The following is a 13,549-nucleotide window of genomic DNA, read 5'->3' on the forward strand; positions in this document are numbered from 1 at the left end:
TTAATTATGGAATTCTCCTAAGTCCCCATGAGTAAGTAAACGTTATCATCCCCCTTTTACAAATGGAGAAGAGGCTCAGGTCAAGGTGACAAGGCCAGTAGGAGGCAGAGTCAGAATTTGAAATAGAATCTTCTGATTCCAAAATCTGCACTTCACCAGTATGCTGCTGAAATTAACTGGTAATTTACATGTGTTGTGGTTGGGGTGCATGGGGAGGATATAGTGCTAAGGCAGAGACAGGAGGAAGTGACACAAAGACTGCTCCCAATTCCCTATTTCCTCAGGTTTATTTTCTCTTTGGTCCAGGTAATTTATTTTCTCCCATATTATTCTGAATTTACCGTGTGGTGATCCATACCAATGATTTTGTGAGATATATAAATACCATTAATGCCATAGATGACAATTTTTCAAATTCTATGTCTATATGCCAGTGGGCTGAGCCTATAATCAGAACAATTATGCTCTTTATCTAAGAGCATATGAATCTAAGTTCATCTACATCATACAGAGAGTCAGTGCCTAAGTCTCATAGTTCTGATACCCTCAACCTTTCACGTTTTCTTTATCTCTAGCCCTGTATATCAGCTTAACATTCCCACACACAGCACACCTAGTGCCAATTACTCTGCAATTTTGAACTCTTCTTTTTGAAATTCCAACTTCAATTCTGCTTATGGCCTTTTGAATTAGCTCTTCATACTTTTTATTGTTTTTGTTTGCATTTTTGACTTTTCCTAATAAACTGTTTGGATTGTCTTATATTCTTAATATCTTTTGATGACTCAGCTTATCAAATCTAACTTGCCACTAGATGCCACATAGTTAGCACCTTTAACTGATCTTTTTATGACTATCACAAATGAGGAACACAGATTTTTGACACTGCATATTCACCTGTCTCAAGGAATCTCTGAATGAGATACTGCCCTTTCCTTAAATACTAACCTATGAGTGAATTTTCTACTTGCCAGTAATTCTTGTCCTTTTTCAGTTGTATATGTTAAGGAAGCTATGTTGCCTTTCATAATTGTTGATTAGGTAATTTGAACAAACATTCCTGCTGCGATATCAGGAAAAAATTACCAGTCTAATATCCAGAAGACAGAAAAATTCCAGGGAGGTGAACTGGTAATTTGGAGTCACTTTTCTCTGGTGCAGAGAATATGGGAAGTGTTTTTGAAACCCTCATATGAGGCTTATAAAACATCTTATACTACCTTTTGGGACCCCAAAGGGTAGCACTATAGGAATAAAGGTAAACTTGAAATAAACCAGCCTTTTTATAATCTCTAGCAAAGCTTTTAATAATCTGAAGTTGCGAGAAAAATCTCATTTATTGTGTTTTGTTTAAGGAGCTCTTGGATTGTTGGACCTGCTAGGTGCCTGATAGAAGCCAATAATAGTCCTTTTTTGTAGGAAGATCACATCATCTTTGGTCTCAAGTTATTTTTATAAATATATTTTTAAATGTCTAGCATCCAAATAAAGATAGCCAGGTACACTTGAAGCAAGAAACATGCATGAGAACCAACAGAAACAATAATCAATAGAAACAGACCCATAGGCTTTCAACTATTGGAATTATTATACACTGGCTAAAACATGCTTAATATTTTCAAAGAGATAAAAGATAAGATTGCAAATATCAGCAGAGAATGACATTTAAATATAAATATGACCTATTATATTTGATAAAAATAATAAAAGTTTTTAACTTAAAAAATAAAATAATTGACAATTATTGAATGGGTTTAACAGAAATTTTGAATCAGGTAAAAAGAGAATGTGAGTGACTTGGAAAATAGGTAAGAAGTCTATTTCTAGAATAAAGTAAAAGGGTACAATACGGAGCAAAATCAAAGAGAGCAGACAATACAGAAAGGTAAGAGGTACATAGGATAAATAGTGAGAAGGTCAATCATGTTTCATTCAAATTCAAAATAAAAGGAGAGAAAAATGGAACAGAAATGATATCTAAAGATAATATCTCAGAATTTCTAAAAACTGAGGAATTATAATCAATAAAAAAATTGGAATGCACAGTTAATTCCAATGTGAATAAATAGACATCCTCATTGAGACACATGATAGTAAAGTTACAGAAAAGACCACATCAAAGCATACAGCATAAAATTAAATGAATAAAAAATGACCCAAATTACAACTAGTTTCTCAACAGAAACAGTGGAAGCTAGGAAAGAATAGAGTTATATTTCCAATATGGTGAAAGAAAATAGCTGCCTAGTATCCCAATCTGTTTCAGGAAAAAAAATGGAAACTATATAGTTTCAGACAAGTATACACTGAGAGAAATTGTCATCAAAAGAAGGAAAATTATCCTTTGATGGCTATTCAGGAAGGAAGAATATTGAAAATGATAAAATACAGTTCAATCTAAATGGATGTTGATGGCATAAAGCATTGTTATTGTTTTATGGAAGTCAGAATATAGAGAGAGAATTAAAATACATTACAAAAATAGCATATTTTGGGGGCTGTTAAATGAAGTTCAAGCATTTTTTGTTCCTTTAATTATATGGAAGAAAGGTTAAAAGTAATTGTCAACAGTTGGTATTTATAAATCAAGGCTTTCTGTTAAATCTCTAGGTATCCAAAAAGAAAAGAGTAAAAGAGTATATAACTTCCAAACCAATGGAGGACAAAAGGGAATAATTTTTTTTAAGTCCAAAAGAAGGCAAGAAAGGAAAGAAAGAATCATAAAGATCAGACAAAGTAAATAATATGATGGTAAAATTAAACCCAGCTATACCATTAAATGTAAATAGCCTAAATTAAATTTAGGCTATTAGATTCAATTAAAATATGGTGTCACACTTAGTTAAAAAGACAAAAATTCAATTATGTATTATTTATTAAAGACATATATAACAGTAAGGAAGCAGAATATTTGAAAGTAGAACATTGATATGCAAATATTATCCACCAAAAGGTGGTGAATCTACATACATTAACTTAGACAAAAATAATTTTATCTCAAAATTAGTAGAAACATAGAAAGGCTTAAAATTATAAAACTTTCAACTCACCAGGAAGATAGTTTGTATATACCTAATAACATGGCTTCAAATTACATAAAGCAAACTTTACACTATCCCATTGCAGAAAGAAAAGTAACTGCACAATCATAGTGGGAGATTTTAATTAGAAAAATTGATCTAATGGACATTTATAAAACATTATACCCAACAACTGGAGAATATACATTCTTCTAAAGCACCATGGATATTTTAGAGAAACATTATACACTGGGCCTTAAAAATACTCTCAAAAATTTCATAGAGGGGGAAGCATAAAAGGTAATATTCTCTATATTCAAAGCAATTAAACTATAAATAAATAAGAAAAATATAAGTAGAAAATCCATATATTTTTAGAAGAAACATATTTTTAGATAACTAATGAGGGAAGAATAAATAATAATGGAAATATAAAATATTTTGATTCAATAGTATTAAAGTTACTACATATTAAAATTTGTAGGAGTCAGCAAAAGCCATGACTAGAAGTAAATGTCCAGTTACAGATATTTTAAAAGGCTGAAAATCAATAATCTAAGCATCTATCTTGGGAAATTAAGAATTAAACATAAAACATACCCATAGATATTAAGAAGCTGATGATAAACATACAAAAATGGAACAAAAGTATCAATTAGAAGTGATTTAAAAAGCCAAAAATTTGCACTTTAAAAAGACAACATTAATTATTTAAACTCTGTGTCATTTTTACCTTCTTTCAATAAAATGAAAGGAACATAGAATGCTTGAACTTTATATATCACCCTCCAGATTAATGAGTCCTTGGAGAGAAAAAACAGAAAGGACAAGGAGAGAAAACACAACTAATATCAATACTAATAAAGGAGATAGTGTTACAGATACTATAGGTATTAAAATCATCACAAAGCAATGTAATGAACAATATTTTGCAAATAAATACGAAAATATATGACCATATGGTATGATATATGAAATATAAAAATTCTTATGAAAAGCAAAAGCATTTACCAAACTGACAAATGAAAAGGGAAAATTTGAAGAGTTTTTTAACTATTGATAAAATAGAAGCTGTAATTTAAAGTGTTCCATCAGAGTAAATTCCCAGGCAAGTTTTTGTTCTCTACCAAACAATTAAGTGATAAATAAGGCCACTGTTTCACAAACACCTTCAGATAATAACAAATAAGTAGGAAATGGTTTGCAACCTTTTTAGAAAGCCATCACAAACTTAATGTCAAAAGTTGAGAAAGACATTGCAGAAAAGACAGTTTGCTGGACATTCTCTGTAATAATCATAGATGCAAAAATTCTGCAGAAAATATCACATTAGTAAGCCAGCAACATATAAAATTGGTATTGAATCACATCCATTTAGATTTATTATCAAAAAGCAAATTTAGTTTAACATTCAAAAATCAATTTCTTAATTCATCTCAGCAAAAGAAAAAGGGAGAAAATTCATTTAATAATCTCAATCAAATGCAGAAAAAGCTTTAGGGAGAATTTATGTATGGCAAAAACTGGAAAATTGGGAAAAGAAATAAAATTCCACAATCTGTTAAAATATATCTATTCAAAAATCTGTAGAAAATGTCACGTTGATGATGGAATTTGGAAGACTTTCTTTTTGAGACTGGGAACTGGACAAGGATGCCTAGTCTAGTCATCCTGAGGCAACATTTTACTGGATGTCTGAAGTGCAGTAAGGGGAGAAAAGTATTAAAAGATATAAAAATATAAAATCATTTTCAGATGATATGTTTCCATACATAGATAACCCCAAAGAATCTCCAGATAATTAACTAGAATTCACAGGAAAATGTAGCCAGGTTGTTGAATATAAGCTATATATACAAAATTCAATTCTTTCTAGAAACCAGCAATAAGAGTTAGCAAATAAAATTTTAGAATTATACCATTTTAATAAGATAAAATATAACGTACCTAGAAATAACTCTTAAGAAAATTGTGCAAGTGCTCTATGCAGAAAACCATAAAACAGTGCAGCCAAAATAAAAAGGAAATAAACCACACATATGAATGTGAGTATCGTATACATGTCAATCTTTTGCAAGTTGACCTACAGATTCAATGCAATCTTTGTCAAAAGCCAATATTTTAAAAATAACCTCACAAGCTAATTATAAAATTAATATGGAAATGCAAAGGGTCAAGTATTGTTATTCTTTTTTTTTTTTAATTTATTTGTTAATTTTTGGCTGCGTCGGGTCTTTGTTGCTGCGCGCGGGCTTCCTCTACTTGTGGCGAGTGGGGGCTTCTCTTGTTCTGGAGCACGGGCTCTAGGCACACAGGCTTCAGTCGTGGCTAGCGGGCTCTAGAGCGCAGGCTCAGTAGTTGTGGCGCACGGGCTTAGCTGCTCCGCGGCATGTGGGATCTTCCCGGACCAGGGCTCGAACCCATGTCCCCTGCATTGGCAGGTGGATTCTTAACCACTGCGCCACCAGGGAAGTCCCTGTTAAAGTATTCCTGAAGAAGAAAAAAGTGCAAAGACATGTGCTTCCAGATATCAAGTCTTATGAAATGGTAGTAGTGAAGACAGTGTCATTAGTGTGAGGGTGACAAAAAAGTCAGTAAAGGGCTTCCCTGGTGGCGCAGTGGTTGAGAATCTGCCTGCCAATGCAGGGGACACGGGTTCGAGCCCTGGTCTGGGAAGATACCACATGCCGCGGAGCAACTAGGCCCGTGAGCCACAATTACTGAACCTGTGCGTCTGGAGCCTGTGCTCCACAACAAGAGAGGCCGCGATAGTGAGAGGCCCGCGCACCGCGATGAAGAGTGGCCCCCGCTTGCTGCAACTGGAGAAAGTCCTCGCACAGAAACGAAGACCCAACACAGCCATAAATAAATAAATAAATAAATAAAATTAAAGAGCAAATCTTCAAATCAACCAAAGGGAAAAAAAGCTACATTAAAAAAAAAAAATGATGAAATAAATACCTGAAATAATTAAAAAAAAAAAAAAAGTCAGTAAAAAAAAAACAGAGTTATGTAACTTATTAGATTTATTATGAGTTTGGTACTGCTGGACAGTGTGAAAATGATTCTTTTTTTTTTTTCTGGGTTTCATTTTTTTAATTGAAGAATTTACAAATCAATTGAAGTTGATTTACAATATTGTGTTAGTTTCAGGTATACAGGATAGTGTTTCATTTTTTTTTTTTTTTTTACAGATTATATTCCACTATAAGTTATTACAAGATATTGGGTATAATTCCCTGTGCTATACAGTAAACCCCTGTTGCTTATCTGTTTGATGTATTAATCCCATACTCCTAATTTGTCCCTCCCCCTGCTCTCTCCCCTTTGGTAACCATAAATTTGTTTTCTATGTCTGTGTGTCTGTTTCTGTTTTGTATATACATTTATTTGTATTATATTTTAGATTCCACATATAAGTAATATCGTATAGTATTTGTTTTTCTTTGTATGACTTATTTCACTATGCATAATATTCTCTAGATCCATCCATGTTGCTGCAAATGGCAATATTTCATTTTTTATAGCTAAATAATATTCCATTCACATCTTCTTAATCCAGTTGTCTGTTGATGGGCACTTGGGTTGCTTCCATGTCATGGCTATTGTACATAGTACTGCTATGAACACTGGGGAGCATGTAACTTTTCAAATTGGTGTTTTCATTTATTCCAGATATACACCCAGGAGTGGAATTGCTGGATCATATGGTAGTTCTATTTCTAGTTTTTTAAGGAACCTCCATACTGTTTTCCATAGTGTCTGCACAAATTTACATTCCTGCCAACAATGTACGAGGGTTTCCTTTTCTTAACATTTGTTATTTGTAGACTTTCTGATAAGTGGTTCTGTGTCAGTCAACTGAAAACTCAAAATGAAATAAAAAGGTCTCTAACTCCCATAAAACACAAAAATTCTTTTCCTATGGTGTGTATAAATGTGAAAGGAAAAGCAATAAACATATTACAAGATATTATTTAAAAAATCTTCATAACATAACATTTTTCTTCAGTGTGCATGAAAAACCATAACCCAAGTTGAAACATTAAGATGTCTGATTATATTAAAATTGAGAACTTCATTAAAGAACACTTTATGAAAGCTAACAGCAAGGCAAAACAGGAAAAGAGATAAGTAAGCACTATACATCAGTAATAAAGAGAAATACAACTTAATTTAAAAAAATCAAGACTTGAACACACATTTTACAGAAGAGAAATTCCAACTAGGCAATGGAAAGTTCTTAAAATCTTCAGTGAGCAGAAACATGTAAATTAAAACCCCAATGAAATAGCACATGCCTACCAGAATGACTAAAATTAGAAAGCCTTACAAGACCATTTATTGGAGAGGATGTAGAATAACAGAAATAGTCACATGTTGTTGGTAGGGGGTAAACTGGTACAACCTCTTTGGCAAATTATTTAGGATTATTTATTAAAATTGAAGATATTCATATTCTATAATACAGCAATTCTACTCCTAGGTATAAAACCAACAGATATTCCTTCACATATGCATTGATATGTATGTTCAAGAATGTTCATAGTATTAACACATATTAACCCCAAATTTGAAACAACATATGTCCACCACCAACAGGAGAATGGATAAATAAGCTGTAGTATGTTCATTCAATAAAATGCTATATAGCAATGAATGGTTACAAATGAATGACTACATTTACACCTGACAATGTGGTTTAATATCACAAATATACTGATAATTGAAAGAAGCCAGATACAAATATGAGTCAATTTATATATATTTCCAAAATGAGCTAATCTAAAATATATTGTTTTAGAGGGATCCGTAGAAGGTAGAGAATAGCAATAGCAAAAAAGAAAAAAAAATTAAAAGTAAACATGGTTCTTAGTTTTATAGAAAAGTAAGAAGCTAGTTACTGGGTTAAGGGCACACTGGGAGTTTCTAGGTTCTATTTCCTGACATGGGTGTGGTAGCTAAGTGGCTATTTGCTTTATATTCATTAATTAATCTTTAGTTTTATGTTTTATGTTCTTTTCTGCATGTAGGTTTTGTATTTTACAATAAAAAGAAAATTAGAAAGCCATATCTGCTCTCCCCACCCTTCTTGAAACCAAAAGAATGAATGGCCTAAGCAGACCAAGCTGCCCTGCCCCTTCCATCTGATAAAAGGGAAATGACATGCCTGAATCAAGGGCTGCTTGTAATAATAAATATCTTTTGCTTCTTCCTGATTCCTGAGCAGTCTTCTTGGTTTGATTCTACTTCAGAAGCAGATTGGAGAAAATGATGGCTCTAAACCTGAAACACCCTAGTCTTGGAACTCTATGTTGAGTTCAGATAGGAGGAAATTGTAAAGATCTCCAAAATTATTGGACTTTTTTTGGGTTATATTTAGAAGACTGTCCTTCCTTACTAAAAGTCCACAAGCTAAGCGGGTAATGGAATGTAGAGGAATTGGTTAGCATACCCTCACCACTGTCACAATCAAATCATACATATGCTTCCCTGGATTCCAGGGAGTTCTAAGGAAGTCATCTAAGTTGTCCTTTGTCTTTCCTTATATGCTGTATCCCCTCCCCTGTAATGCACATGCCCAGTGTCCTCATGCCCTGCTAACACCTCACTAGCTGTTATCGTGTTCTGATACATACTAGAACTAAATCAAGTAACTGCAACTTAATCCCTACCGTCAGACCAAAGTATTTATCTTCATTGTACTGAATGTATTGCTGATCTCTCTCAAGAGTTCATTATGTTGTAGGAAATTTCTTGTACCCCAAGCCAAAGCATTGCAGTCTTACTTGGCAGCAAGATTTTATATCTAACCGCAGTCCTGAATATTCTGAGCTTGCTAACCTGTTTCCTTCCTATGGCTCCCCTGGGTTATAGACCCCATAGTGGTAATGCACCCAGAACTTGCACCTTCCCTGGTGCCCCAAGGCTCTACAGATACAGTTGGCCGTCCGTATCTGCGGATGTGGAACTCTTGGGCACAGAGGGACGACTGTGCTGCGCCATTTTATATACGGGACTTGAGCATCCTCAGATTTTAGTGTACGTGTGGGAGGGCGGGAGATTGGGGGGGGGGCAGTCCTGGAACCGATACCCCATGGATACCAATGGACAAGTGTATACAGAAACTCTTAAAATCATAGCTACATGTTTCATGTCACTCTGGCCCAACTTGTTCCAGCAGAAGCAGCATTCGATTTTTCCAGTTAGTGAGTCTAGCACCAAATCCTACACATTATTATCCAGAATGAGAGCGAATGATCACACTCACCTAAAAGGTCCTAAATGACTTGGCTTCATTTCCTCCAATGCTCTTTCTCACGCATTACACCAGCTAACCTGGATTCTTTGAATACTCCATGTGCACACAGGTACCTTCTTGACTCACTTCCTTGCTCACATCCTTCACATCTTTGCTCAATTCTCACCTCCTTAGTGGGAAATTCCCCAACCAAACTACATAAAAGTGCAACCTACCACACTCACTAGGCATTCACTGTTCCTTATTCTACTTAATGTTTCTCTACAGCACTTATTATTATCTGACATGCTGTATTTTACTTGTTTATTATGTCTTTCTCCCACCAGGATGTAATTTCCACTATGATAAGGATTTTTGCTCTATTTTCCTTTTTCACTTATATATTCATAGCACAAAGAACTGTGATGGACCCATAATAAACTGATCACATGTAAATGTGTTAAATTAATGAAACATAATTTGCATGAGAAGTTAATTGAGGAATTAATACCAGAAAAACTCATCTTTTAAAAAATAGCATTTATCTTATTTTCAATTCAAATTTTGAGTCACTTTCAAAGGATTTTATAGGAGATTTTGTTTTATATAAGTGTTGCTGACCTGATTATATTTACTTTGTGATTCTTGGGTGCTTTTCTTCTCAGGTTTAGGCATTAAAGAACCCTTGGGACATATAGATTTCTATCCAAATGGAGGGAAAAAGCAACCTGGCTGTCCTAAATCAATTTTTTCAGGTATACCAATAGTATTTTAGAATAAATTGTGCATGAGTCAAAATAATGAAAGAAAATCAGTTTACTTTTTTCCCTTATTAATCTGGGGGCAAGATTTTTTTTTATCACCATTGCTCATGATTCAGGAGTTATTGGTGGAAAATGGTTTAATGTGATCCTTCTCAGTTCATAAATGTTACCAGTAGACATCCCATTTGGTTATGGGTGAAACCTATTACATTATAGTCTCAACAGTTTTAGTTTATCATTTTAAACATTAGGAGAAGTTATAAGTCAATGAAGAAGCATGTATAGCAAAATTATATAACACAAGTTTGGCTTCAGCATTTAATTTTTACCATTACCATAGTATTCTACAAACACAGATTTATGAACTTCTGCACTTGGTTATTCTGTACATAAATAGCTGAGCAACAGCTCCAGGTGTGGAATTTGGCTCACTTCAGAGCTATGGCAAAAAAATGTTCTGAGGTCTACAGTGGCAACCAATCAAGTACCACATCATTAAAGGCCGCTGCAACCAGAGAAGTTTGGTTAAAGGGATAGGGATGTGAGAAGTTAGGAAAGGAAAGAGAAATGATACAGTTTTAATGTCACCTTGTTTCATAGTCATATCCGACACTGAATAGAAATGTTAGGCATGGGAGTTTAGAAGGGAGATATGTATACACTAGTTATTAAATATGGTAGCACTGTGTGTAGAGTTTGTTGAATAATTGAAATTAAACAATTTTGCTGTGTTATTACTTTAGAAAAATTTCTAATAAATCTCATGTAAAAGGCATATTACATTTAAGTTTTAAATGGTAACATTTGTTTAGTTGCCTGAGATAAAACTGCATTGTAGTCAGCACTTTGATATTCATACAGTGCACAGTATTAGGTAGAACTTAATATTTAATTTTTTTTTCAAACTTACTTGAACTTGGCTTAATACATCTAACTTCTTGACTCTGAACACTTAAGGACTTGAATTTATTAAATGCGACCACCAGAGAGCAGTTTACTTATTCATGGCAGCTTTGGAAACAAGCTGCAATTTTATTTCATTTCCTTGTCATTCATACAAAGATTACAAGACTGGTTCATGTGTGGATTGTGCCGACTTTAAGGAAAAATCATGTCCTAAACTAGGTAAGAGAGATTGTCATAATTACTGTACTTCTTTGTGGAAAATGAACAACGTAATTGTGTCAGTATTTTCTGCTGGAAGCTTTCATACTTACTTGTGAATATGCTATTAACATTTTATGGAAAAATTTTCTGAGGAACAGAGAAAATAGTTTATTTCCTACTAAATATTTTTCAGATTCTTAGTGAGAGGAACTTGGTCAACCTCCTTTCTGTGCTCCATGTAGTGGGCGCATTTGGTGGTCTCATGATGATCCTTGTTCTTGATTCACAAAAGGATCTCACTATTTAGCATCCATCTATATTTCCACTAAAGAAAGAAACTTGTGCTTTCTTAGTGGTACTGAGGGTTTTGTTTGTTTGTTAGTTTGTATTTTTATGGGAAGTCTTAACAAGTGAAGAGGTGTGAACCATGGTTAGCTTTTCATTTGCTATTAGCAAGTAGATATGAATCATGCAAGGTTCACACCATGCATGTGAAATCAATAAACTTAAGAGCAGTTAAGTGTTGCAACTTTTGATAACTAAAGCCTGCCAGTGGGAAATTATAGAGAAAAAAAGAATCCATATAAAAAATAGAATGTTAGAGCTGGAAAGAATCTCAGAGGCTGTTTGTTCAGGGTGTGCCAAAGACAATACCAGACCCCAAGCATGTCATGGGCATGTAGACATCTGATCAGTATCATGATAGGCTCTACCAGAAACGTTTCCAAAGTCAAGTAACCTCAATGAAATGGGTAGCAATTACAAAGGCTGAATTAAACAGCCTCCTGCGGTTTTCTTTCACAGGAGGTTTATACTAACATACTAGAGAATTGCTAGAAGAGGCAGGCAATATGCAGGCTTTGCATGACTTATTTCCTCATAGACCCCTTCTGTCCACAAAATATCTTGTGGGATTAGTTTTCTTCAGGCCTCATGTGCTTTTCTGGTCCCGTTGCTTTTCCATATAAATGAGGAAATTGTGACCCCGTGTGAACATATGGATTGCTGAAGTGCACAAGTGAAAACTGGAGTTAAGTCTCTGAATTTTCAATTCAGTATTCTTTCTACTGCATTCAAATTTCAAATTCGGAGGTAGCAGTGTAGAAATAGACACATACATGAAGTAGGAAGCATATTAAATATGTGTGTGTGTGTACATATTATATATTCTGTATGTACAAATATTGTTTGTATCTGAAATATATATTATACATACAATATATAGTGTACATAGATGCTATCTATAATATATACATTGTATATATAATGTATACATATGCGTACTGTATCTGTATGAATGTGTATATAGGATAATTGAAGGCTGTGCTCATGGAGCTTAATTCTGTGTTCAAGTTTTATCTAATCAATTTATTCTGCTGAATTCACTGAAAAGAGTTTCAAGTAAAATTCTGCATTTGTAATGGTAAAAACTTATACAAATGGACTTTAACTATATGGCGTATGCAAAGCTCTGATAAGGTTTCCAGGGAGTAGATTTATTTGTGAATCTTGAATGTAAGAGTTGTTATTGTAGTTGAAATAAATAGAATGTGAAATTATTTGAAAAATGATTTTTAAATTATAAAAATTCATAAATTATAATTATTATTATAATACATTGATCCTTTAGTTCTTTTAGTGATTTGATATTTTTGTATGCTATTTGATGAAAGTCCAATTACTAATATTCTATTTCTCAAATCTCAGGTTATCAAACTGAGCTATGGAAAGATGTTTTAAAAGAGAGAATAGAGAACAGAACTCTTAGGACCACTGTGTTTTTGGATACTGTTGGCAGAAATCCATTCTGTAGTAAGTTAACATTTTTAACAAATGAACCAATGATTAGTTTTATATACTAATTCATATTTTTATTCAAAATTCAAATCTCGTAATGTACTTTCAAGGAACTTTAAATTTTGTTAGAGCCAGTTATACAAATTCAAATAAGGACTTAACTTTTGAATAAAATGAGCATATGCTTTGGGTAATATTCTTCCAAAAAAATCAAGATCTTCTTTTTTTACCCCCAATTTCCATGATTATCCTTCCCACGTTTAGAGTTATGTCAGCATATAACAGCTTACAGAGTTTAAGACATCTATCTACACTATTACCACCCTTTCAGAAACTGAAACTAAATTACATAAATGCAAAAATATGCAAGTAAATAATAATCTTCCCAATATATTTAGAGTTAGACAAGAGGAAAAAATTTGAAGAACAGAAGAGAATCTCAGAAATGTATTAACTAATTAGTTTTATGAGGAGCTATTTAAAAAAGTAAAATTATTCTATTTGGAGAGCAAGATCTTAAAGTGCTTTATAGATAAAAGCAAATCTGATTATATGAAGAATCTTATGAAGTAAGTTTCCAGTCACTGCCATTGATCTTGGTTACTGGGGAATAAATATTT

General features: G+C 33.4%; 1 protein-coding gene across 1 annotated transcript in view; it reads left to right on the plus strand.

Moving 5' to 3' along the window:
• The window catches only part of LIPI (lipase I), a 100,165-nt gene that overhangs the window by 24,250 nt on the left and 62,366 nt on the right, over positions 1-13,549 (plus strand). The window contains exons 5-7 of the mRNA XM_082391948.1: positions 9,927-10,016; positions 10,983-11,150; positions 12,840-12,944. Of these exons, the coding sequence (XP_082248074.1) occupies positions 9,927-10,016; positions 10,983-11,150; positions 12,840-12,944 (363 nt within the window). The remainder of the gene's footprint in view (positions 1-9,926; positions 10,017-10,982; positions 11,151-12,839; positions 12,945-13,549) is intronic.

The sequence above is a fragment of the Balaenoptera borealis genome, assembly GCF_965194805.1.
Source record: "Balaenoptera borealis genome assembly, chromosome: 5".
Taxonomy (NCBI): Eukaryota; Metazoa; Chordata; class Mammalia; order Artiodactyla; family Balaenopteridae; genus Balaenoptera; species Balaenoptera borealis.